The sequence below is a fragment of the Hyaena hyaena genome, unplaced genomic scaffold (genome assembly GCF_003009895.1).
Source record: "Hyaena hyaena isolate Hyena2069 unplaced genomic scaffold, ASM300989v1 scaffold_635, whole genome shotgun sequence".
In the NCBI taxonomy this organism is placed as follows: Eukaryota; Metazoa; Chordata; class Mammalia; order Carnivora; family Hyaenidae; genus Hyaena; species Hyaena hyaena.
The window spans coordinates 294,907-321,556 of record NW_024081269.1 but is presented as its reverse complement, the minus strand read 5'-3'; the positions used below and the strand labels follow the sequence as shown (position 1 = coordinate 321,556).

The 26,650-nt window shown below is 35.5% G+C and overlaps 1 protein-coding gene across 1 annotated transcript in view; it reads left to right on the top strand.

Moving 5' to 3' along the window:
* Positions 1 to 26,650, top strand: part of RAD54B (RAD54 homolog B) — an 82,983-nt gene that overhangs the window by 31,671 nt on the left and 24,662 nt on the right. Inside the window, exons 4-8 of the mRNA XM_039216508.1 lie at positions 9,582 to 9,779; positions 14,143 to 14,424; positions 18,270 to 18,432; positions 23,717 to 23,942; positions 24,437 to 24,644. Of these exons, the coding sequence (XP_039072439.1) occupies positions 9,582 to 9,779; positions 14,143 to 14,424; positions 18,270 to 18,432; positions 23,717 to 23,942; positions 24,437 to 24,644 (1,077 nt within the window). The remainder of the gene's footprint in view (positions 1 to 9,581; positions 9,780 to 14,142; positions 14,425 to 18,269; positions 18,433 to 23,716; positions 23,943 to 24,436; positions 24,645 to 26,650) is intronic.

The window sequence follows — 26,650 nt, the reverse complement described above, 5'->3', positions numbered from 1 at the left end:
TTGTCTTCAGTTTTTTTCTAAGAAGTTTAATTGATGGCCTTACAAAAGATGTCTTATTTTGATCATTAAAATAGAACCTATGAAAATGGATATACAAACATCGTCTTTTAAAGTTCTGAGTCTTCAGCATTTTAAATTAGAGTTTTGAAAGCCGTAGTTCAAGGTTTTTAAGTCAGTCTTGGAAGCAATACTAGCCTGATAAGAGAAGCTTGTATGTATGACATTGATTTGTATGCTTTCCTAATTTTTGAAGAAGAGATTGGGTTTTAGAGTGGGAGGGTATTTGGAAATCACTTTTTCCACCTTCAGTTTTGAGATCTAAAACTGAGGTCCATTGGAGAACTCAGTGGCTTGATGTAACAAAGCTGTTTATGGTGGAGCAAGGACCAGCACTCAGTTTTGTTTCTCTGTTTCCCCTGCTATTCCATAGAAGTAAACATCCACTAAAATATCTTCCATATGAAAAAATTATAGAAGTGTTTATTTCCTTAAAATTGCTTTTAAAGATTCATAGGTTATGAAATCAGGGGACTTGTATCAGTTACCCCTAGCCTTCTTCCCTTTTTTGTCCAGCAAACTAAGATCTTCTCTTGGACTTTTCATATATCTTGGCTATAAGATTTAAAGTCTTAATTCATTTTTAATATCTTACTCTGAAAAAGATTTATTTCACAGTAAATATCACAGTAAAAAAGTTAAAATTAAAACTTTACATAGAAATAGCAAAAAAATAGTTACGTTTTAATATATATCATTGTAAATATTGCTATTTTAGTATTTGCAGAAATAAATCTCAATTCTTAAAGCACACATTAAATTTAAGTGAAATCTTTAATATTTATATTTTTGCTGGTGCTTTGTTGAGGAAGAGTTTTTAAGCCAAGCTTTAGAAATGGGTAGGTGGAATTTCAGTATAGTGGAAAAGGGATGTTTAAGTCAGAGTGAGCGACATGGAAAAAGGCTTAGAGAATGGGGAGAAGTGAATGAGGGAATACAGGCACAGTGGTAGGCCAGGTGAGGGCCAATTAGGATTTGGTTACCTGGACTGGGATTAAATGAGTAGCTACTATTTAGCTAGAGCAAAATTTTTACGTGCAGTAATCCAGAAATATGCATTATTATGTGAGAATTTTCAACTTAAAAATGTTTGCAAGTAATTCAAAATGTTTTAAAAACTATACAGACAAAACATGTGAGTGGGCCTCATTCGACCACTGGACTTCAGTTTGTTGCCTTTGGAGTAGAGTAATGGTTCACCAAGAATAGAGCTGACCAGCAACATCACCACCACTTGAGAACTTTGTTACAGATCTAAATCCATTTCCTTTTGAATCAGAAACTCTGGAGGTGAAGTCCACAATCTGTTTTATAAACCCTCTAGAGATTCTGATGGAAGCTAAAGTTTGAGAACCACTAGAACAGTATTCGGAATATAGCTTGGTGCCTACATCATACTAGATTCTCAATTTTGTTGAAGAAGTGAAGGTGAATTGAGGGACATTAGTTTGGAAGTTGATTGGTGCCAAATTATGGATGACACTGAATGCTATTTTTAAACAGTCGCAGTTGAATGTACAATGGGTAGTTATTGAATGCTTTTAATTAGAGGGATATAAATTAGATATCTGAGTTAGTGTTATAATAGCATTTCTGGGGTGGGCATTTAGTGAGAGGAAATTAAATCCAGAATTTAGGTTATGGCTATTGAAATAAAATAGAAAAAACTCTCCTGGTACTATTTTAGCTTGTTGATAGCTTAATTTCATTGGCATTTTATGTCTGCTATAAGAGTTAAATATTTTATTATAAAAATGACTTGCATGTATACTATATATCTTTTCAATACTTTCATCTTTAATCTGTGCCGTGGTTTTTCTTTAAGTCTAAACTGGACTCAAGAGATTAGAATCTTAAAATACTAATTTAATGTTTTTACAATATAATTTTAGTAAATACATCCTTGAAGTAGTCAGTTTTAACTTTTTGCAGTTATTGAAAGCATATTACCATGTGTAATATAATTCATATTATAATATTAGCATGCTGCTACTCAGAGCTGATGTTAATGTTCAATTTGAATGTTGACTTTGTGCATCTAAATCAGTTTCCTAAACTCTGCTCTGTGAAACTTTAAATCCGTGAGATGTTTTCTAGGAGAGTTTGTGTTCAAAAAAGTGCAACACACATTTATTTTTGTGTGTGGTTAGGTTCCAAAATCACTGTGGAAGGTAACAGTTGCCCTTGACAGTTTTTGTGCTGCCCATAATAGTCTTTCTACAGTCATATTTTCCTTCAGCATTGTTCAAGATTGTTGTTTCTTTCGTTGTGTCAGGTGACAGACTCCTTAGCTTTTAGGGACTGTGTAGAATAAAAAACTTTATTTTGACATATGTTTAAATGCCAGAATTGTACTCATTGCAGTGAGTTTACTACAGCATTTTTCTGAGCCAATCTTGGTTAATTATATTTTGCAAAAATTTAAGTGCCATGAACTTTACCTACAAAATATAGGTAAGAGTGATTTTATTTTAAAAATGTAGACTTGATTTTGTAAAAGCATATTCAATTTGAAAAATAAGCTAAGTCAAAATATTCTTTCATTGAGTGTATTCGTAATTTGGATAGCAGATTGTTTATTTTTGCCACCTTCCTATCTTTTCTTATCTACATGAATTTAAATGACACATTGTTACTTTTACAACTTGATTTTTCTAAACTAGGTATGATTTACAATGGCATCCTGAAAAAGTTAAAGCTCTTTCATTTCTAAAAATGTCATTAGATTTCTTAAAATTTTCAAATTAAGTACTTTGTTTTTTTTGTATGAGACATTGACTCAGTGTTATTTCATTATTGAAAGATTTCACTCTACCCTGTTGCATCTTTACTTATGTGAAAATGTTTAGACTATGAATTATTTTCCATGTGCCTTCTTTTAGAGTAATGTCAAATTTTCATTAGACATGTAAATAATTTAGAGTGTGACACATTGTATTTAATATATACTGTAGATGATGGCGGTTAAATGTTTTGTTAATACATACTCTTAAATACAAGATAATACATTGTACTGGTTTGTGTGCTCTTTTTATGTGCCATAAGACAAAGAATTCAGTACTACTGAGACAAAAATTTTTGATGGGGCACAATTGAAATAAATTTATTTAAATAATTGTGTTTATAGTAGATCCTAAATGTACTATGTCTAAATATAATATATTTATATTTTTCAGATGTTAAGATCCACAAATTCTCAAAGTCAATTAAGTATTTGATGGTGAATTTGATTGTCATTACTTAAAAATAGATGAGATATGGTTGTAATACTTAATACAAAAAAGTAAATTCTTAAGATATACAATCTAATTAAATGTTAACAGTCATATTAAATGTTTGCATATGATTTTCAGAAATTGATTCCGTATATTTTTATATATCTTTTAAATTGATTAAAACTAGTAGGTATAATTTGAATTTATATTATTTTTAGTTTTCAGTTGTTTTGTAAGTAGTGGAAAGCCAAATAAAATAAAAATATCACCCAAAGTTAACCCCCAAAATTTAAATTAAAAGAGATCTATCATTAGACTTATACTTTGTTAGATCTTTCATGTCTTAAAATTATGTGTGAATTCACCTCATTAAAAACATTAAGAAACTCTTCAAATAGAAAAAGTTAAAAGCATTTTGCAGTAAACCTTCATATGCCTACCACCTAAATTCTGTGATTATTGTTTTGCTATATTTGCTTTATCATGTATCTATCCATCCATTCGTCAATTCATTTTTAAAAATAAAATGATGGGATGCCTGGGTGGCTCACTTGTTTAAGTGTCCTAACTCTTTAGTTCAGGTCATGATCTCACAGTGCATGAGATTGAGCCCCATGTAGAGCTCTCTGTGCTGATAGCCCTGCACCTACTTGGGATTCTCTCTCTCTCTCTCTCTCCCCCTCCCACACTCACTCATACTTGTGCTCCCTCCCTCTCTCTCTTCCTCTCTCAAAATAAATAACCTTAAAAAAGATATATTGTTAAAAGATTATAAGGGGCGTCTGGGTGGCTCAGTCGGTTAAGCATCTGACTTTATCTCAGCTCATGATCTCATGGTTCGTGAGTTTGAGCCTTGTGTCTGGGTCTGTGCTGACAGCTCAGAGCCTGGAGCCTGCTTCGGATTCTGTGTCTTCCCCTTCTCTCTGCCCCTCACATACTCATGCTCTGTCTCTCAAGAATAAGTAAAAATGTTAAAAATTTTTTTAAAAAAATTATCAAATAAAAGTTATTTAAAATGTTGGAGAATTATTTAGAATACTTTACCCCTAAACACTTAAGTACTGTGAACTGGAATTCAATATTTGTGTGTGTGTGTGTGTGTGTGTGTGTGTGTGTGTGTGTGTGTGTGTTTTGGGTAAGATTTGCAAATAGTGAAATGTACAAGTTTTAAATGAATTTTGACAGGTGACTTCTCCTGTGTAGCTTATATCCCTATCAAGATGTAGAGCATTATCCACACCTCAGAGAGTTCTCCCCTGCTCCTTCCTGATCAATCCCTTGGCACATCAGGCAATTGTTCTAATTTTTAAAAAGTCATAGATAAGTTTTGCCTGTTCTAGAACTTTATATAATTGGAATCATACATTGTGTACCCTTTGTTTTTGTTTTCTTGCACCTATCTTAATATTTTTAATATCCATGTTCATTCATCCTCTTACCAGTAGCTCATTACTTTTTGTTGTTGAGTAGTATCCATTGTTAAAATATACCTCAGTTTGTGTATCCATTAGTTTTTGATGGACTTCTGGGCTATCTCTAGATTTTGGCTTTTATGTATAAAGATTCTGAGTATTCTTGTATAAATTTCTTGTGGACATAATGCTGAATTAGGGAAGATCTATATGTTTAAGTTTTTAAGAAACTGCCAGACCTTTTCCTAAAGTGATTGTACCATCATATGATTTCATTAATAGTGTATGGGTGTCTTTTTTTAAAAAATAAACTTTTACATGCTCAATGATTGGAATGTCAGTGTTGAAATAACTTTTCTGATATTTAGATGAATTAAAAATGCTGAGCAGAAAAGTGCTGATCATGTAGTTTTGATATCTGGGAATATTGTAGTTTTTATTGACTTTTTTTTTTTTTTAAACCTATTTTAGCCTCTACTCCATTTATGCTTTGATAAGAGTATTGAGAAATGTGGTGAAATGTATATTGTCCCTGTCATGCTCATAAAGTATTCTGAAAATGATATTTAATGCAAAGAAATATCTTCTGGGGTTATTTTATACATAATGATATTTAGATGATATTAAATCTCTCTTACTAGATAAAGAAAACTGGATGATTACTGGTTTGGAGGAATTTGTATATTAATCATTGTAAATTTTTTAGTGTAATAAAACTTTCAAACCTTATATTTATACTGCAGTTATATGTTAATTATATTAAAAATTCTGGTAGGTTTTGGTAATTTTTAAACTCAAGAAATAGAATCTGGGAGAGTACATTCTTCGTTGAATTTGATTATATGAGACATTTTAAATTTCATTTGCTCTATTGAAACAATGTATTTGGAATTTTTGAAAGAAAAGGAAGAATATTAAAGACTTCGGCATATGGAAGGTATAACTAAGCCATCCAACTGTAGAATAACTATGCTTAGGAATCATTAAGAGGATAATGTACATTATCAATATTAAAATGACAGTCTCTCTCTCTCCCTCTTTTATCAAAGCATGGTTTTACGCATCATGCTTACCTTGTGAACCTGGCTTATAGGCATTCCAGTCTCTTACACAGATTCTTTTTTGGTATTGATTTGTAAATACATTACAGGGTCAAGGGGGAAATAGATCAGAACCAGGTTTAGAAATAAAAATTTGAGTGGAATTGTTGGGGGTGATTAGAATGTAGCAAATTAGTATTTTATGTATTACAAATAGTCTATATGTAGGAGGTTATGTTCCTTATGTGTTTAATTCCCAGTATCTTTAAAAAAATTTTTTAGTGTTTTATTTATTTGTGAGAGAGAGAGTGTGTAAGCAGGGGAGGGTCAGGTGAGAGACAGGGAGATACAGAATCTGAAACAAGCTCCAGACTCTGAGCTGTCAGTACAGAGCCCGACTCGGTGCTCAAACCCACTAACTGTGAGATCATGACCTGAGCCAAAGTTGGACGCTTAACAGACTGAGCTACCCAGGCACCCCAATTCCCAGTATCCTTATTCTTTTTTTATGGAATTTCTCTCTTCCCTGCCTTAATGACCTACATTTAAAATGGGACTAAATGGGAAAGGAACAAAGATATGATGATGATGATGGTAGTTAATAGGTAGTATGTATTACATGTCAAGTACTGTTCTAAGTGTTTTACATATATTAGCTAATCTAATGCCCACACCAAATCTGTGAGGTAGGTATTAATATTACATTCATTTACAGATTCATGAACTGCCATAGAATGGGAAGTAGCTTGTCCAGGGTCACTTAGCTTGCTAGTGGAAAGACTCAAAATTTATACCCAGTCAGATTAGTTCATGCTCTAGTCTTCTTCCTACTGTTCTGCAGAAGAAAGGCTATATCTTCTGATATTTCAAAGTTAATTGTAGGTAATTTCTGAATTATCAGTTTAATTACTGTCTTTTGTCCTATTCATTTTTTTCTTGGTGCTGGAAGGGTCTTGGACACAACAAGTCAACTCTTTAGGCTCTGGGAATATAACAGGGTATTTGAGGGGATGTTTTTCCAGCCATTTTGATGAAGACATACTTTTTACCTTTGTTTTACTGCAATCCTATGGAATCACACTTTTTCTTGGATAATATTAGAGCAAATTTAAAAAATGCAGAAGGGTATCAGTTTTTCATTCAATGCACTTTGACTACTACTGGTAGAAATAATGCACAACCGAAACTAAAATTGGTTAAAATTGCACACCACGGAATTTTTTGATCAATTCAAAAACTGATCAATTATCCTTTTTTCATAATCATAAAAACCTCAAAACTTTATCTGGGGAAAATCAAGGTTGATAAGACAATAATCAATAAATGACAACTTCTATTATCTAAAACCTGGTAAATTTTCTTAACTAAAAAGCCAATGGAATAATATTATCTATAATACCTAATATTAGGTAATATTTAGATAATAAAAATCTGACTTAGCAAAACTGCATTTGGTAGAAATTATGGTTATGAAAACTCATGTTGACAAAAGCTGTAATCTATAATATATAATTCATAAAAAAGTGACCAAGGGATCAAATCTTAGGTACTATTCAGATAATAACAATCTGACTTAGCAAAACTGCATTTGGTAGATATTATGGTTATAAAAAGTCATATGGGCAAAAACTGTAATCTATAAAATATGATTCATAAAAAAGTGACCAAGGAGTCAAATCTTTATTACAGACTTTACTTGGATAATCATCTTGAAGGTAACAACTTATAAGAAGTGAAAATAAAAATGGGCAATAATGGAGATGAGTTGAAAGTTAATTTCTAAAGCCACTTTCACATGGAAATTAATTTTAAGATAATTCTGTCTTAATATTTTTATAAATATGAAGTCAAATGTACCTTGAATCAATATGGCAGTTTTGAAATTACCTGTTCTAGGCATATGGTGATGAGCAAGATTAATTCCTCTCAGGACTTCATAGTTTAATGGGGAAGTAATATGTCACATAATTAATTGCTGAGATAATGTTGAAGTAATAAGACAAGATCTAGCTTGGTGGTGAGGAACTATGGGTGGATAGAAGTTAATTTAAAATAGCATGTTGGAGGAAGAGGCAGAAGGCTAGAAGTAACATGTTTTCTTAGAGTCCATTAAGACTAATGGATTTTACGCAAGAAGGATACATAGATTTACATTTAAAATAGATAAATATAGTAAATATGGAAAATGGCTTTAGGGAGTAGAGGTGGCAAGAGATCTCAGGTAGCCCGTTGGGAAGATCCTACAATAGTACAATAGTCCGGATCAGAAATGGTACTTTGAAGAGTGGAGGGTATGGAGAAAGCAAATTGTACAAAGCCTTGAGAGTCATGTGGGATCTAGAATCACCTGGATTTGTGGTTGATTGGCTATGGAACTGAGAGTAAAAGATGTCAAGGATGATTTCCAACTTTTTGGTATGAGTCAGGGTGGTGATACTCTGAGAAATGAAAAAAATGAAGGAGCAATTTCTGGAGAAAGGACAAGTGGGCATGATGAATTGAGATGTTTATGATATGTTTGTTCATGTAGACTGGTCTAAGTGCCAGTTACGTACAGATATACAATCATGACCTGGGGTACCGAAAAAAAATACAGGTTTATGCAGGGGTAGTATTAATTTTAGGAGAAAGGCACAGTGAGAAAAGGATGTAGAACTCTGGTCTGATGACCGGCAAAGATGTTTAAGGAGAAGCAACCAGAGAAGTAAGAGGAAAAGTTGAAATGTGTTAGAGAAGCTAACCTAAGTAAAAGTAGAGTTCAGTATTTCAAGGAGAAAGTAGTCGACATTGTCCAATGCTTTTGGGAACTCTGATGAAGACTAAAAAAATACCTTGTGGATTTATCAGCAAGGAGTTCGTTAGTGGCCTTTAACAGGGTAGTTTTGGGGGAGGATTGGACTGGACTGGAAGCCGGATTGGAGTACAGATCTTCCTTGACTTAGAATGGGTTATGTCCTGGTAAACCCATCATAAGTTGAAAATGTCACAAGCTGAAAATTCATTTATACAACCTAATCTACTGGACCTTATCGTTTAGCCCAGCTGACCTTCACCATGCTCAGAACATTCACATTAGCCTATAGTTGGGCAAAATCATTTTTTAAAAAGTTGTGTATATTCATTTTGAGAGAGAGAGAATGGGGGAGAGGGAGAGAGAGCGAGAATCCCAGGCAGATTCTGCGCTGTCAGCACAGAGCCTGACGTGGGGCTTGAACTCAAACCATGAATACGACTTGAATCTAAATGAGGAGTCGGATACTTAGCCAACTGAGCCATTCAGGTGCCCCAGGGCAAAATTATTTAACACAAGCCCTGTTTTGTAATAAAGTATTGATTATCTCATATAATTTATTGAATAGAGTGAAAAAGAGAATGGTTGTGAGTGTATTGGTTGTTTACCCTCATGATTTGATGGCAGACAGGGAACCATGGTTTGCCGCCACTGTCCAGCTTCACAAGAGAGGATTAGGCTATATATTGCTATCCCAGGAAAAGACCAAAATTCAAAATTTGAAGTAGATATTTTTCCATGGATGTTGAAAATTTATCTTTAGTTCTAGAGCTTTAAAATGTTAGTAAAATAAAATAAAATGTTTGCAGTAATTACCATGTTCTACTTAAACTGAGTTTATATGACTTTGAGATGATAAGAAATTTGTATTCATTGTACTCTTGGTAATGCTAGCACTTGATGTTTGAATTTCTCAATTTATAAAATACTAACAGGAGTATGATCAAATATTCTTTCATACTTTTTAGTAACATCTAATTTTCTTATGCTTTTATTCTTGTTCAAGTGATCTTACTGCTTAAAGTCATCTCTAATAATGTGGTTTTATTTTATTTTTTTGTTCTAGTTCACTCAGCCCCTAAAGAAATAACAGTGCCTAAGAGACAAGAAGAGGAAGAACATAATAGCCTAGTTAAATATTTCAGTGTTGTTTGGTGTAAGGCTTCAAAGAAAAAACACAAAAAATGGGAAGGTGATGCTGTTCTCATTGTAAAAGGAAAGTCATTTACATTAAAGGATTTGGAAGGCAAAGACATTGGAAGAGGTATTGTGATATTAAATAATGCTTATGATTTGGCCTAAAATTAGTATATATCTGAGGTTACATAATTAAAATGATTGGATTTTATAAAGGGTTAGATTAAGATGCTCTTTAATGTGCATGTCTAAATTATAATAGTCTGACAGTCTTATGTATACTAACTCACTGAAGCAAATCCCATCCCATGAATTCACTTTCTCTAAAATGAAATGGTTAGTCAGGGTATATACAGTTATTCTGGTATTTTTCTTAGATTAAGCAGTTTGTCTTAGTGTACTCCCCCCACCCCCAATGCTAAATGATTAAAATTAGAAAGATGTTGATATCGGGAGTGGAATATTACCTAATTTCAATGATACCCAATAAAATTTTGAAAAAAACCAAAAAACAAACCCAGGAGATAATGGTTAGGCATGACCTAGATTAATACATCTAAATTGGAGGTTATCATTATTTCTGTTATAAAATGTTGCCAACATGATTTGTATAATACAGGTTAGCTCACAAATTCAGAATGCTTAACACCAACCATGCTTTTTGGCATTGCCTTCATTCAATAATATCATAGTTTATTGTTTTCAGTAACTGTTATGTGCCAAGCACTATGCTAGGAGTAAACATTCAAAAATGGATATGATTTGTAGTTTAGTGGGGACAGGGCAATGTAATTGATAATTAGGAGGCGATAAGAGAATTGTCTCATTGAGAATTTGTACTTAGTGCAATAGGAGATAAAAGGGTCATTTAGATCTGCCGGAGGCTGGGGAAGCTGCATAGGAGTAATTGCTTAAGGTAGTATTTGAAGGATAAATATAGTTTTGTAGGGTATGAGAAAGGGGCATACATAAGAGGGAGTAATATATGCAAAGGCACAAAAGCAGGACAGAAGTAAAACTAATTCACTGTTTCAAGAATGTAGTCGGTGAAGGTCAGTGGCAGAGTGACAAGAGTGAAGGCTTATTTGAATTATCTTTAACAGAACTTTTGTATCATAAAAATACTGAACAACTATTATATTTTTATTACCATGCTCAGCTTTTAGAGGAATTAAAGAGAAATTTACAGTACATATTCCATGTTGTTGGTTAACCTATCTAGTGAAATTACATTTTTAAGCCAGCTACAGAGGTAAAATTATCAAAATTACTCTGGTGTATTCCTTACCCATAAGGCATAGTATACATGGTTTTGTGTATGTGTAGTTTATAATAAAATGCTCTTTCAGTTGCATGTAGCAAAAAATGCTAATTAGGTTTAAAATAGTGGGTTTTTACTCTGCAGAAGTAGAATCACCTAAGGTGTTTTTATTTATTATGATTATTAATGATAATGATCATAGGAAATACCAATTTCTGTGTCTCTGTTACTATTTTATTTTATTTATTTTTTAAGTGTTTGTTTATTCTTGAGAGAGAGTGTGAGTGAAGGAGGGGCAGAGAGAGAGGGAAATAGAGGATCTGAAGCAGGCTCCGTGCTGATAGGAGCAAGCCTAATGTGGGGCTGGAACTCAGGAACCCTGAGATCATGACCTGAGTAGAAGTTGGATGCTCAGCCGAATGAGCCTCCCAGGTGACCCACCTAAGGTGTTTTTGAAAAATACCAGTGCCCAGGCTCTGACCTCCGAGACTGATTTATTTGGCCTGGATTGTGGGGAGAGGGACTGGCATAAATATATTTTAGGTTTCCAGGTGATTAAAAAAAATTTTTTTGACATTTATTAATTTTTGAGAGAGACAGAGAGTGAGCAGGGGAGGGGCAGAGAGAGAGGGAGACACAGAATCAGAAGCAGGTTCCAGGCTCTGAACTGTCAGCACACAGCCCAACACGAGGCTCGAACTCAGGAACCACGAGATCATGACCTGAGCCGAAGTTGGATGCTTAAGCCACTGAACCACGTAGGCACCCTGGTTTCCAGGTGATTCTAATATCTAGCAGGAGTTGAGAACCACTGCTTGAAGCTATAACGAGGGTTTTATTGGCTTTCCAGATGAAAACATCCAAACATAAGACTTCATTGCTTACTTATAACAATAAGTGTATCAACTTGGAGTTAATTTTGTAAGTTATTGGCTATAATGGAAGCAGTTTTTCTTTTAAATAAATTGGATGTAGAGCATTTAGATTTTGTTAATGTAGGGATAGAGCCTCAAGGAAAAAACCAAGGCTGGAGTGCTGCAGTTGCTAGTAGCTCATGGTAATTTGGTCAAGTTCAACTGACCATCATTACGTGATACCTAGAAAACAAGGAGTTGTGGGAAACAAAGTGCAAGACTTCTAAGAAAGTCTTCTGGAGATGTAGAGATGTAGTCATCTCTGTGGATCAAAGTGAAAGGAGAGATTCTAGAGTTACAGGGACTTCTAAAGATGCCTCAAAATTAAGTTTATTTTGGTCTCCCATTTACATGTAAAACAGATGAATAGTAACTGGAATGTATATGAAGATGAAAGTCTTTATTGATGTGGAGTGGTCAAGACTGCAGTTGAACTGAGATAGTTTGGGGAATGGAGGGATGAGTCTTTGGCTTTTAGGAATACCAGCTAAGTAATTTCTTCCTATATCAGAGCACTAAAATTAAAAATTGTTCTATCATAAATTACTTAAGAAGATATATTGGCTACTATTTGGCCCAAACTAAATTTTTGCCCAATTTTAATAGGGCAAATTGTAGCACTTTATAGCTAGTTTAAAAAGGTCATGTCATATTTTCTAAAATGTGACAATGTTTTATTTCATTTTTAGAGACTTCAAAACATTTATGGTATACACGGTTCTTGCCTCTCGTAATGCCCCAGTAACTAGACATTTAATGTAGCCAGCATAGAAGATTCCATTACTCTATGTATCTGGTTAATGAGCTCATTTTGAGCAGACTGTGACTTACTTATTCATATTTGTATTGCATTAGCACCTTGCATATGGCAACACTTAATAAATGTTTGTTGAATTAATAACTCAAACAAGCTTGATATTATAAGGTACCCCAGGTTTTAATACAAGAGCTAGAAGTTAGTCTATCAACGATATTTTGCCACATATGTATTTTTACTTTACTCTCTCATGTGGGACAGTAAAGTAGTGATTGTGGCAGCAGTTGCTTTTATTGCTAGTTTTCCACATTTCCACTTGTTTCTAAGTGGAAATAGAGATGCCATGGTATTTCTCTAGTTTATTCACAAGAAGGGAGGGTCCCATATAGCCTATAAAACTCTTCTTGGCTTGATTTTCAACAGACAACAGATGGCAAAACTGTGAGTACAGTAGGTTACATTTTTTTTTTAAGATTTTCTTTTATTTTTAAAAAATGTTTATTTTTGAGAGAGTGGGCAGAGTAGGGGAGGGGCAGAAAGAGTGGGGGATGGAAGATCCAAAGCGGGTTTTGCACTGACAGCAGTGAGCTCAATGCGGGGCTTGAACTCATGAACTGTGAGTTCATGACCTGAGCTGAACTCAGACGCTTAACTGACTGAGCCACTCAGGTGCCCCTAAGAATTTTTTTTTTAAGTAATCTCTACACCCGTCAAGGGGCTCAAGCTTACAACCCTGAAATCAAAAGTTTCATGCTCTACCAACTGGGCTGGCTAGGCACCCCAGGCTGTATTTTCTTTAATTTTTTAAAATGTTTTTTTATTTTTTTTTTATTTTTGAGAGAGATAGAAAGAGCACGAGTGGGGAAGGGGCTGAGAGAAAGGGAGACACAGAATCCAAAGCAGGCTCCAGGCTCCGAGCTATCAGCACAGAGCCTGACGCGAGGTTTGAAATCCCGAACCATGGGATCATGACCTGAGTGGAAGTTGTATACTTAAGTGACTGAGCCACCCAGGTACCCTGGCTATATTTTCAATAATTAAAAAAGGCCTTGCTTTCTCTAAAGCTTGGCTAATTTTTATAGCTTTATTTATTCCTTCTGATTTTTTTAGTGTTCTTTTTTTTTTTTAATTTTTTTAATGTTTTATATATTTCTAGGAGAGAGAGAGAGACAGCGTGAGCAGGGGAGGGTCAGAGAGAGAGGGAGTCACAGACTGAAACAGGCTCCAGGCTCTGAGCTGGCAGTCAGCACAGAGCCCGACGCGGGGCTCGAACCCACCAACCGCGAGATCATGACCTAAGCGAAAGTCAGATGCTTAACCGACTAAGCCACCCAGGCGCCCCTAGTGTTCTTTTTTTTTTTTTTAAACCAAAATGATAAAGTATGTTTTCATTCTGCCTCTTGGGTATACAAGGCTATTTGTATTCAAAGTACAGTTTTCATTCTGTACAGTTATGGGAAGGTAACTATGGTATCACTATGTCATCATAGATTATATACATACTGACATTTGTGTCAGTAAACTAAATTCATTCACACACTCCCTTCTCGATTTAAAGGCCTTGTATATAAATTCAAAGATCTTGAAAAGATTGAAGAGGGCCACAGAGTGATGATTGGTGGAAAAGAAGTAGAAGTCATGGGCATAATCTCTCCAGATGATTTCAACAGTGGCAGATGTTTTCAGCTTGGAGGAGGAAGCCTTGCTATCTCCAGTTCTTCTCAAGCTGCCAAGAAGTATCTCTCTAGCCCCTTCAGAAGTGTTTGTAAACCAAGTTCAAAAGAAAATAGACCAAACGGTTTCCAAGATTGTAAACCACGTTATGACCCGCACGCACAAAGTAAGATGTAAAAAATAATTTGAATATTCTGTTTTTACTGTCAAAAGATATTGGCATGTGAATTTTTGTTTAAAGTTTTCATGTGGAAGTATTTATTATTCTTCAGGTATACAACTGACACAAGGAATAATGTTGGAACCGTATAATAATATAACTTGGGAATCATTTTATAAATAAATGCCTAATTCTAAGAATACAGTAGCGGAAATATTTGCTTTGAAGGAAAAATATACAAATTGGAGATGTATACACAAATACATACATGTGTGAGATTTTGAATAATATCTGACATCTTCAGTAAGAAGAAATAGTCTTCATGAGTCAGGATTATGTTTATACTTCTCTTTTGACAACTATGTTTTGATCACCTGCATTAATGTATTAAAATATTGAAGGGATGTCATGTAAATAATTTAAATTTTACTTTTAATAAGCATTAAATTTAATGATTTAATTTTCACATTGAGTCTAATTTAAAAATAACATTAAAAAATAAAACCTTTCCTGTTTTTTTTTTTTTAAATTTTTTTAATGTTTTATTTATTTCTGAGAGAGAGAGACAGCGTGAGCAGGTGAGGGTCAGAGAGAGAGGGAGTCACAGAATCCAAAACAGGCTCCAGGCTCCGAGCTGTCAGCACAGAGCCCGACGCGGGGCTCGAACCCACGAACCGTGAGATCGTGACCTGAGCCAAAGTCGGACGCTCAACCAACTGAGCCACCCAGGTGCCCCAAACCTTTCCCGTTTTTTTACTGTTTACTCAACAGGGATTTCTTCAGTGCCTTTTTTTGCATTGTGCCTAGAGGCAAACTGTCATCAGAGATCTTTTCATTTGTTGAGGAGACAGACAAGTAAATTTGAATTGTAGAGCAGTAGTAAATGTCAAAGTTGGGGTATAGAGTAGGCTGCTTTCATAGTAGTAGTAAAATAAAAGGAACATAAAGCAAGATAATTATTTTTTGCAAGTATCATATAAATCAAATTTTTGAAATAAAAGGACCGATGAGATCACTTTCTTCCCTTTGCATTTGAAGAAACTAAGGCCTCAAAATTAAGTTTATTCTTGTCTTCCATTTACATGTAAAACAAATGAATAGTAACTGGATTGTATATGAAGATGAAAGTCTATATTGATGTGGAGTGGTCAAGACTGCAGTTGAATTGAGATAGTTTGGGGAATGGAGGGATGAGTCTTTGGCATTTAGGAATACCAGCTAAGTAATTTCTTCCTATATCAGAGCATTAAAATTAAAAATTGTTCTATCATAAATAATTTAGGAAGATATATTGGCTACTATTTGGCTCAAACTATGGGCCAGAAAGATGAACTGACTTGCCTAAATTCAAACAGTTATTGACATATTTGGGATAAAACCTCTAATTGAAAATTCCTAGCTCTATATAAGCTTATCTGAGACTCAATTGAAAGAAAGTAGAAGTTTCTGCTTCTGATTTTTCTTTTATCCAAATATTTTATCTGTCTCACCAGCTCTTTCAGTAGGCTTCCTTCTCCTTTATTCTTTCTCTCTGCCTTCCTACTATATAATAGAGGATATGGAGAACCAAAAAGAATAATGTGCTTATTTAAAGATCTGAGTTAGAGTCCTGTTTTCCCACAGAACTAACTGGTTTTTTGACCTCTGGGGGTAGTCACTTGTCTCACTAATGGCTGTGTCTCCTCAAGTCTACAATGTAGGTTCTAATCACTATCATAGAGACATAGAATGTCTGCTGTATGCTGGGTACAATACATATTTGTTTACTGAATGAAAAATTTTATTGTGATAACTTCTATATATATGTATATATGTACATGTATGTATGTGTGTGTATAATACAATAAAAGCCCTTTGTGTAAATGATAAGTAGTTAATGATTCTCATTTACTTATCTTGCCAAGAGTAGAACGAGGTTGTAGACTTAAAATGAAAGCATGAAAGATTTTGTTAGCGTTAAGTGGTGCCTTCTTATTGTGAAGGTAGAGAGAGAGGCATCTTAAAATTTGAACTGGTATCCTGTTATTGTGATTTAGGTTTTATCTTTCCTAAAGATGGATGCTTTGTTAGTTGACTTAGATCCTGTGGTCCTTCTAGCTTCAGTAGTATATTATCTTCTTGTTTTCTCTTTTTTCCCCTTTGTGCTTTTCATAAGAGAAAACAAAATGGGACCATCTCTTGGTTAGAAAACCACAAGGAATATACTCTTGCTTTGCTACTGGAATATAGAAGAAAGCCAAGGGCTAAGTTTTCTATTTTCACTTCTTAATCTTCTGCCTGCCAGGAATTGTCCTCAGAAATGGGAGTCTCTTTTAATTGCTCAGAAATATAGGAAGATCCACAGAAAACTTTCCTCTGGGTAATCACTAATGGTAAACATGACCAAACTCTCATTCCTGTGACTGTATATTTCTGCATTGATGGATATTGTTTTAATCTACTAGCACCTGTTTCCTTTATCTTCCCTTCTCCTTTCTGTTTTTTTTTTTCTTTTTGTTTATTTTAAAAATCAATTTCATTTTTTAACCATGATGTAGACATGTAAATATATCCCCAAAATAATTTTGATGAGTTTATTATCTGACTTTAGATTAATTGAGACCTGCTTTCTAGTTATATTTGAGTTTGTATTTTTTGGTGATATTTTAATAACTCTTAAACTGTATTAGCATATATCTAAAGAATTACATTATTATTCAATGGTTACTTTTATCTGCTGCCTTGCAAAGACGCATGAGTTTGACATTCATGAATGTAGTAATTAACTTGAAGCAAATAATGATGGTGAAGTCAACGGAAAATTTGTCATCCTTTCTCAGTTCTTCTGGTTAATAGAAGAAATAATAGTCATTGTTAGTGTGTACAGACGTGAAAATAATGGGAGCTTTTATGTTAAATTTGGAGTGCCTTTCCAAAATAAGCTGTGAGCATTAGCAAGTGCAACTTGGCAAAATTCCAACCTGTGCTTTTAGTTGGAAATTGTTCTCTTTGCTCTGAATACTGAACTATTAAATGTGTGGCTTATTGGATATTCTATTAAACAATAGTGAATTTTAGTGTTTTTTTTTTTTTTTTTTAAGGTTTACTTATTTGCATGAGTGAGCGCAAGCAGGGAAGGAGCAGAGAAAGGCTGAGGGAATCCCAAGTAGGTTCTGAGCTGATAGTTCAGAGCCCAGTGGTGGGGCTTGAGCTCATTCATGAACCATGAGATCATGACCTGAGCCGAGATTAAGAGTCAGGCACTTAACCTACTGAGCCACCCAGGCCCCCTAATTTCAGTGGTTTCGAAGTCCTTTGGGGTATATGAAGTTTGGAAAGCCCTTTGAAATTCTCTGCCTGGGGGCGCCTGGGTGGCTTAGTCGGTTAAGCGTCCGACTTTCGCTTAGGTCATGATCTCGCGGTTCGTGGGTTCGAGCCCCTCGTCGGGCTCTGTGCTGACAGCCAGCTCAGAGCCTGGAGCCTGTTTCAGTCTGTGACTCCCTCTCTCTCTGACCCTCCCCTGCTCACGCTCTCTCTCTCTCTCTCCTAGAAATAAATAAAAACATTTAAAAAAAAAAGAAAAAAAAATGAAATTCTCTGCCTGAAATCTTACATCAGTAAGGCATGAGGGTTTTTTTTTTTTTTTTTTTTTTTTTTTTTTTTTTTTTTTTTTTTTTTTTTTTTTTTTTTTTTTTTTTTTTTTTTTTTTTTTTTTAATTTTCTGTTCTTGCTTAGCATCAGTGTTACTAAACTTCAACGTTTTTGCCATAAAGGATGGCAAACAGTTCTGAGTAATTAAAACAAGATGATGTAGTTGCTGACAAAGTGAAATTGCAGTACATTAATAGGTAAACTATCATCTTTTTCCTAAGATTCTCTTGTAATGTCACGACCAGACAATAATCACCAGTGGACATTCAATAAGAACTGTTTTCCTATTGTGGATGTAGTGATAGATCCTCACCTTGTGTATCATCTTCGACCACATCAGAAAGAAGGAATCCTTTTCCTGTATGAATGTGTAATGGGAATGAGGTAGGAAAATACTTTTAGTCTATTCTGACTTTTGATTTAACCTGTAACATAATGGTTTTCTAGAAAAAAGTCTGATATAATGAGTCTCAGTACATCATGAATGATGCTTAATGTGTGCATTTATTCCAAAAGTGGATCTTGATGGATGTTGTGTGCCAGATATCTTGCTAGGAGCTGGGCATACAGCAGTCAGGACCATGGTTCCTACCCTTACGTAGTTTTTAAAGTATTTGAAGAAATAGGTAAATATAGTCAACCTTAATGTACAATAAGAGCTCACTAGAATGAGAAAGATTTATGGGGGCAAAATGGAAGTAGCTGTTAGTTCTGCTTATGAGGCTTCTAAAAAAAGATTTTCTTCTTATCTCACTTCTACTTAAAAAAAAAGGAGTCTCCCCCACTCCCTTTTAAATGTTTATTTATTTATTTATTTTGAGAGAGAGCAAGAGAGTGTAAGCAGGGAAGGGGCAAAGAGAGAGGGAGAGAAAATCCCAAGCAGGCTCCACGCTGTCAGCACACAGCCCTGATGTGGACCTGGGGCTTGATCTCATGAACTGTAAGATCATGACCTGAGTCAAAATCAAAATTGGATTCTTAACTATCTGAGTCACCCAGGCACCACGCACCAAAAGGGAGCCTCCCTCATTCCCTCTTAAATGGAGTTTTCTAGTAAAGAACTGTTTCTTAAAGATATTTTAGAGGACACATAAACAGAAAAGCTTGATAAAGGAGGTAGAAAAGAATCAAAGGAAACTGGTAACATCTTGTTATATTTCCTTCTCGTCCTTTTTGTTTTGCTTTTAGTTCATAGGCTCTTGATTTTTAAACTGATCATTCAGTACGGAGTTAGGAATATAAATTCCCTCACACTCTTAAGAGCCCTTTGAATGATGACAGGTTAAGGGAATGCTATATCCCAGAAACTTTCTATTGTTCTTTCCCAAATCAAGTTTTTCCTTTGGAGATCATATCTCATTTAGCCCGGAAAGCATCTTTAGTTTCATCCCTCTCACTTTTTCAATTTAATCAAACAATTTTTAATTATTTTGAACTCCTAAATATCCTTTAATTCCAAATCTTTTCTGGCACCACACTGCAGCAGTGCTCGTAATGGACATCATACAATTATGTTTTGTCTGGATTTTGGCAGTGGGCCCTAGCTGTGTGTCTGCTTCTTTTTTTTTTTTTTTTTAAATGTTTTATTTTATTTCTAGGAGAGAGAGAGAGAGAGAGACAGCATGAGCAGGGGAGGGTCAGAGAGAGAGGGAGTCACAGACTGAAACAGGCTCCAGGCTCTGAGCTGGCAGTCAGCACAGAGCCTGACGCGGGGCTCGAACCCACGAACCGCGAGATCATGACCTAAGCGAAAGTCAGACGCTTAACCGACTGAGCCACCCAGGCGCCCCAACTGTGTGTCTGCTTCTGATGCTCCTCAGATTCTTTCTACTTCTTGCCACCAGCTTGATTTTTTTCTGAAAAACAGTTCTGAAAATTGCTCAAAATGTTTCAGACTCTCAGAACTTAGAGGAATGTTTCCTGATCTGTAATATGCACTCTGCTGGTGGTTTGTGGGATCATTTTAGGTGGATATAGACAAGCCTTGTTTTTTAATTCTGATAGTAGTATATTTAGCTAATGAATTATTAGAAAAAATAGCATTTAAAATTTTTGTTTTCATTAATTATGTTTAGACTTTTCAAATAAATCTAAGTACAAAAGGGAGTTGACTTAAAGAAAAATAAATAGTAACACATACTGTATGTATGTATTTTTTTATGGCAAAAATTGTGATGGTAGTCACAGAAGACTGATGTTTGGGAGACATTGACCTGCAAGATACAGTCTGAGCTTTCAAGGATATGGATGTTCATCTTTAGTCTCTGGCTATCTTGCCAGGTTCATAGGCTTTGTATTTCCTTGTTTGGAATTCAGTTCAAGCTCCCAGTGTGTCGAGCTACTTGATTCATAAAGTGAATTCTTATTCACCTTTGACAAGGTCCATCTTCTCAGTGAAGCCTTACTGTTCTTTTCCCTCCACTGTAGAAGGATGGATCACCAGTTTCTTTCTGCCACTCTCTGTATCTCAGCTGGCATTTGTTTTGCATTGACAAATTGTTGATCTAAAATGGTAGTAATGGGAGTGCCTGGCTGGCGGCTGAGTCAGTAAAGCATGCAATTTGATGTTGGGGTTGTGAGTTTGAGAGCCCCATGTTGGGTGTAGAGATTATTTTTTAAAAATCTTAAAAAAAATTTTAAGAATGTTTATTTATTTTTTTTTGAGAGAGAGAGACAGAGTGTGAGCAGGGGAGGGGTAGAAAGAGAGGGAGGGGCGCCTGGGTAGCTTAGTCGGTTAAGCGTCCGACTTTTGCTTAGGTCATGATCTAGCGGTTCGTGGGTTCGAGCCCCACGTCGGGCTCTGTGCTGACAGCTTAGAGCCTGGAGCCTGTTTCAAATTCTGTGTCTCCCTCTCTCTCTGACCCTTCCCCGCTCACGCTGTCTCTCTGTCTCTCCTGGAAATAAATAAAACATTTAAAAAAAAAAAAAAAAGAAAAGAAAGAGAGGGAGACACAGAATGCGAAGCAGGCTCCAGGCTCTAAGCTGTCAGCACAGAGCCCTACACGGGACTCAAACCCACAAACTGTGAGATCATGACCTGAACTGAAGTTGGACAATTAACTGACTGAGCTACCCAGGCTCCCCCCAAAACAAATCTTTTTTTTTTAAATTAAATTAAATTTAATTAATTAATTAATTTTCTTTTACAAATAGTTTATTGTCAAATTGGTTTCCATATAACACCCAGTGCTCATCCCCATAAATGCCCTCCTCCATGCCCATCTCCCCTCTCCCCCTCAACATCCATCAGTCCTCAGTTTGTTTCTCAGCATTCAAGAGTCTCTCATGGTTTGCCTCTCTCCATTTCCCCCACCATTTCCCCCCTTCTACTCCCCCATGGTCCTCAGTTAAGTTCCTCCTAATCCTCCTATATGTGCAAACATATGATATTTGTCCTTCTCTGCCTGACTTATTTCGCTAAGCATAACACCCTCAAGGTCCATCCATGTTGCTACACATGGCCAGATTTCATTGTTTCTCATTGCCATGGAGTATTCCATGGTGTAGATAAACCACATCTTCTTGAACTATTCGTCCGTTGATGGACACTTAGGCTCTTTCCATGTTTTAGCTATTGTTGAGAGTGCTGCTATGAACATTCCCCCAAAACAAATCTTAAAAAAATAAAATAATAATGGCTGTAATTCATGTGATTTTTTTTCTGTACTTTGAAATGGAAAACATATAGTTGATTTTTGGTTATTATTTTTACAATAAAAAATAGAATGAATTAAACTATAATAAAACTGGGGGCATCTAGGTGGCCCAGTTGGTTAAATATCCAACTCTTGATTTTGGCTCAGGTCATGATCTCATGGTTTGTGAGATTGAGCCCTCTCTCCCTCTCTGCTCTTTCCCTGCTCGTGCTCACACACGAGCACTCTTTCCTTCTCTCAAAATAAATAAAACAACTTAAACTATAATAAAACTCTACTTTAAAAAATTTTTAATTCCAGTTAATATACAGGGTAACATTAGTTTCAGGTGTACAATTTAGTGATTCAACACTTAAATACAACGCTCAGTGCTTATCACAAGCGTACTCCTTAATCTCCATCACCTATTTCACCCACCCCCTACCTTCCTTGCCTCTGTTAATCCTCAGTTTATTCTCCAGAGTTAAGAGTCTGTTTCTTGATATTCCCACCCCCCCTTTTTTCCCCTATGCTCATTTGTTTCTTAAATTCCACATATGAGTAAAATCAACATCACTTATCATCAGGGAAATACAAATCAAAACTACAGCGAGGTATTACCTCACACCTATCAGAGTGCCTAAGATCAATGATACAAGAAACAACAGATGTCAGTGAGAATGTGGAGAAAGGAGAACCCTCTTTAAAAAAGTTTTTTTTAATGTTTATTTTTGAGACAGACAGAGAGAGAGACAGAGTGTGAACGGGAAGAGGCAGAGAGAGAGAGGGAGACAGAATCCAAAGTAGGCTCCAGACTCCAAGCTGTCAGCACAGAGCCCAATGTGAGGCTTGAACCCATGAAGTATGAGATCATGACATGAGCTGAAGTTGCATGTTTAGCCAACTGATTTTGAGCCACCCAGATGCCCCAGAAAGGAGAACCCTCTTACACTGTTGGTGGGAATGCAAACTGGTGCAGGCATTCTGGCAAAACGTTTGAGGATACCTCAAAAAGCTAAAAATGGAACTACCCTATGATCTAGCAATTGCACTACTAGATATTTACCCAAAGAATACAAAAATAATAATTTAAAGGGATACATGCACCCCAATATTTATAGGAGCGTTATCTACAATAGCCAAATTATGGAAATAGCCCAAGTGTCCACTGACTGATGAATGTATAAAGAAGATGTATATATATACAATGGAATATTAGCCATAAGAATGAAATCTTGCCATTTGCAATGACATGGTTGTAATTAGAGTATTATGCTAAGTGAAGTAAGTCAGAGAAAGACAAAACCGTACTTATTTTGGTACAATCCTTAATTCCTTCGGATTTTATAACTTAAAGAATTATTTATATATGAAGGGCTTTAAAAGCTATGAAGTGATATAAACATGCCACTTAATATTGCTTATTATATTTAATTTAAATTTGCATTAACTGAGTAGGTCTGTAGGATAAGACTATTACTAAGTACATGTATTAGATCAATATTTAGTGGGCTTTTTTTTACAGTGCAGGGAGTTATATGATTGAGAACTTCATTTACTGCTTGAAAATCATAAATATAGCTCATTTGATCTTTCTGGTTAAGATTACAATATATTTTAAACTGTTTTGATATCTGATGCTGAAACTGATAAAAATTGCTCAACTATAGTGATGAGAAACACAGTTATAGTTAACTTATTCAAATGTAGATATAAAATTGGGATTCATTTCTAGTCTCTAAATATAGATGTATGATAATATCAGATGATTTAGACTAAACCGTCAAATTTCAGATTTTAGTAATTTTGTTGACAATAAATATGTAATGAATAAAATTACAAATTATCAAAGATACAAAAGAGAAGTGTTGTAAATCAGATGCATGAAATTCTAGAAAAAGGGTTTAGAGGGGCATAGAGTTTGTCCTAATTACAAAACTATCAGTTTCTGGTTCTTGACTAACAGATGACAATATTAGGAGCACAAAATACTTTCCTATAGTGACTAAAAGAAGTATAATTATATCTAACAGAGTGAATGGCAGATGTGGAGCTATTCTTGCTGATGAAATGGGTTTAGGGAAAACACTGCAGTGTATTTCACTCATCTGGACTCTACAGTGTCAGGGACCTTATGGAGGCAAGCCAGTAATAAAGAAGACACTTATTGTCACACCTGGAAGCTTGGTGACTAATTGGAAGAAAGAATTTCAAAAATGGCTGGGAAGTGAGAGGATCAAGATATTTCCTGTTGATCAGGTAAGAGGTTTCCAACAGGTTAGCCTTGGTCATTTTCTAACTCTCTGTGCTTTTTTTTCCTTAAAATTTTGTTTAATGTTTATTTACTTTTGAAAGAGAGAGACGAAGTGTGAGCGGGCAAGGGGCACAGAGAGGGAACACAGAATTTGAAGCAGTCTCTAGGCTCTGAGAGGACACACAGATCTTAACCTGGGGCTTGAATTCAAGAACTGTGAGATCATGACCTGAGCTAAAGTCGGACGCAACCAACTGAGCCACCCAGGCGCCCTATATTCTCTGCTTTTCAAATCAACACTGCAGTTTTACTGTCTATATGGTAGTTTTTCAAGTGCATATAACTCTCTAACTCCTTTGCAGAAAAATGTAATCTTAGCTTACAATTTCGTTTTGAGTTAACATATTCTAATTAATGTCTGCCAGGATTATGCTATTTTGAATTTGATTTTATGGTTTAGCCCATGATTTGTTAAATACTATCTTTTTTTTTTCTTTAGGACCACAAAATAGAAGAATTCATCAAATCTCCATTTTATTCTGTTCTTATCATCAGTTATGAAATGTTACTTCGTTCCTTGGATCAAATTAAGAATGTTAAATTTGATCTTCTAATCTGTGATGAGGGGCATCGTTTGAAGAACAGTGCCATTAAGACAACTACAGCCCTCATTAGCCTTTCTTGTGAGAAAAGGATAATTCTTACTGGTCAGTATTTACTTTGGGCAAGATTTGATGGAATTTTTGCCTGCTTACCATAAAGGATTTGTTATATGCTTGGCATCCAAAGAATTGGTGGTGCTAGATAGAATTCATACTAATAAACCTATGGTAGTTAAGTCTTGGTAGGATTCAGAATTTTCAAATCCCTATGTAATTTTTTGCCATTCAGATTTCAGAGTTTTTTAAGAATAAATGCAAATGCTATCATGGTAAAGAATGTAGGAGATGGGTCTGCATTGTCTTCTCTTGGTTCCTAAGTCTGATATTTATAGCTGTGCAACTTTGGGCAAATTATTTTACTTCTCTGTACCTCAGTTTCCTTATCTGTGAAATAAGGGATAATTATAATACCATCTACTTCATAGACTTATTGTAAAGGTCAAAGGAGTTAATTCATGTAAAGTTCTTGAAAGACTACCTGACACATGGTAAATGCCTAATATAAGTATCCATTGTTTTTATATGTACATGCTGCGTGCATAATTTATTGCTGGCTAGACCTGGTGGCCCAGACTGTCTGGAAAGGTGAGATGGCCCATATGTAAATAGAGGAATCTTTTTCCACTCATTCCTTTTTAGCCTAGACTAGAATCAGGCCTGAATAGCTCAAAGTAGCTTTCCTCCCATACCTCACTTTGGCCTTGTGTTGCCCTTCCAATTTCTGGAGAATTATCCTTGTTTGAACGAGAGCCTCCACTCTCCTCTGCATCTTGGTCAATGATTGACTCATAGAGGTAAGGGGAAAATGCCTTTGCCTTAAGGTAATTTCAGTACCAGCTTTATAGTGCAATTTATGCCCTGAGACTTGTTATAATTTATTTCAGGCAAGGAGGCCATCCTTGCTTAGTTTCTTCCCCTCCTGTACTCTGATTCCATTATTCTCTTTCTCGTCAGAGCACTCCCTCCATAAATGTTGTGCAGCCAAATCCCTGTCTGGGCTCTGCTCCTGGAGAACCCAATCTAAGACATGAATTCTTTCCTGCAGCTCTCATTGGCAAATGGGATCAGACTATTATGAGTGACTTGGATTAGTTAGCTGGGGTTGGATGAATGTCTGGAAACCAAACACAGGGATGTTTATATTTGTTTCCCCTCTTACTTGCTTGCTTTTCTCATTCTGCCTATCTTCTTAAAAAGAATTTTTTTTGATTAAGTGAACTGTACCCCCCAACACGGAGCTTGAACTCATGACCCCGAGATCAAGAGTTACATGCTTTACTGACTGAGCCAGCCAAGCACCTCTCATTCTGCCTATCTTTTTTAGTCATTGTCATGGATATTTGTTTAAAGACTTACCAAAATGCATACCAGTATAAGTATATTTTCTCAAAGGCTATTATGTGTCTAAAAATTTAGAACTGACTAGATGTGTTAAACAATAAGCATTGGTCCTGGGGTTGACCTATTTAATTTTGAGGGGCATGATTATTAAATTCTCTGGCATTGTAAAATTCATGTTGTCTATGTTAATGAATAAGTACATTTTTATTTACCTCTTACATTTTTGGACAACTTTTTTTTTTTTTAATGTTTTGTTTATTTCTGAGAGAGACAGCATGAGCAGGGGAGGGTCAGAGAGAGAGGGAGACACAGAATCCGAAAGAGGCTCCAGGCTCCGAGCTAGCTGTCAGCACAGAGCCCGACGTGGGGCTCGAACCCACTAACCGTGAGATCATGACCTGAGCCGAAGTCGGATGCTTAACTGACTGAGCCACTCAGGCGCCCCTGGACAACTTTTTCTAGTCTGTTATTTGAATGTCATCTGAAATTATGCTGTAGGACTATACTGACTTACATGGTTTCTTTGTGTGTTTTTTTCTTTAAAGATTAAAAAAAAATTTTTTTTAATTTATTTCTGAGAGACAGAGAGAGAGACAGTGTGAGGAGGGGAGGATCAGAGAGAGAGGGAGATACAGAATCTGAAAGCCTGATGAGACTCTTAAACTCAAAAACTGTGAGGTCATGACCTGAGCTGAAGCCAGATGCTTAAA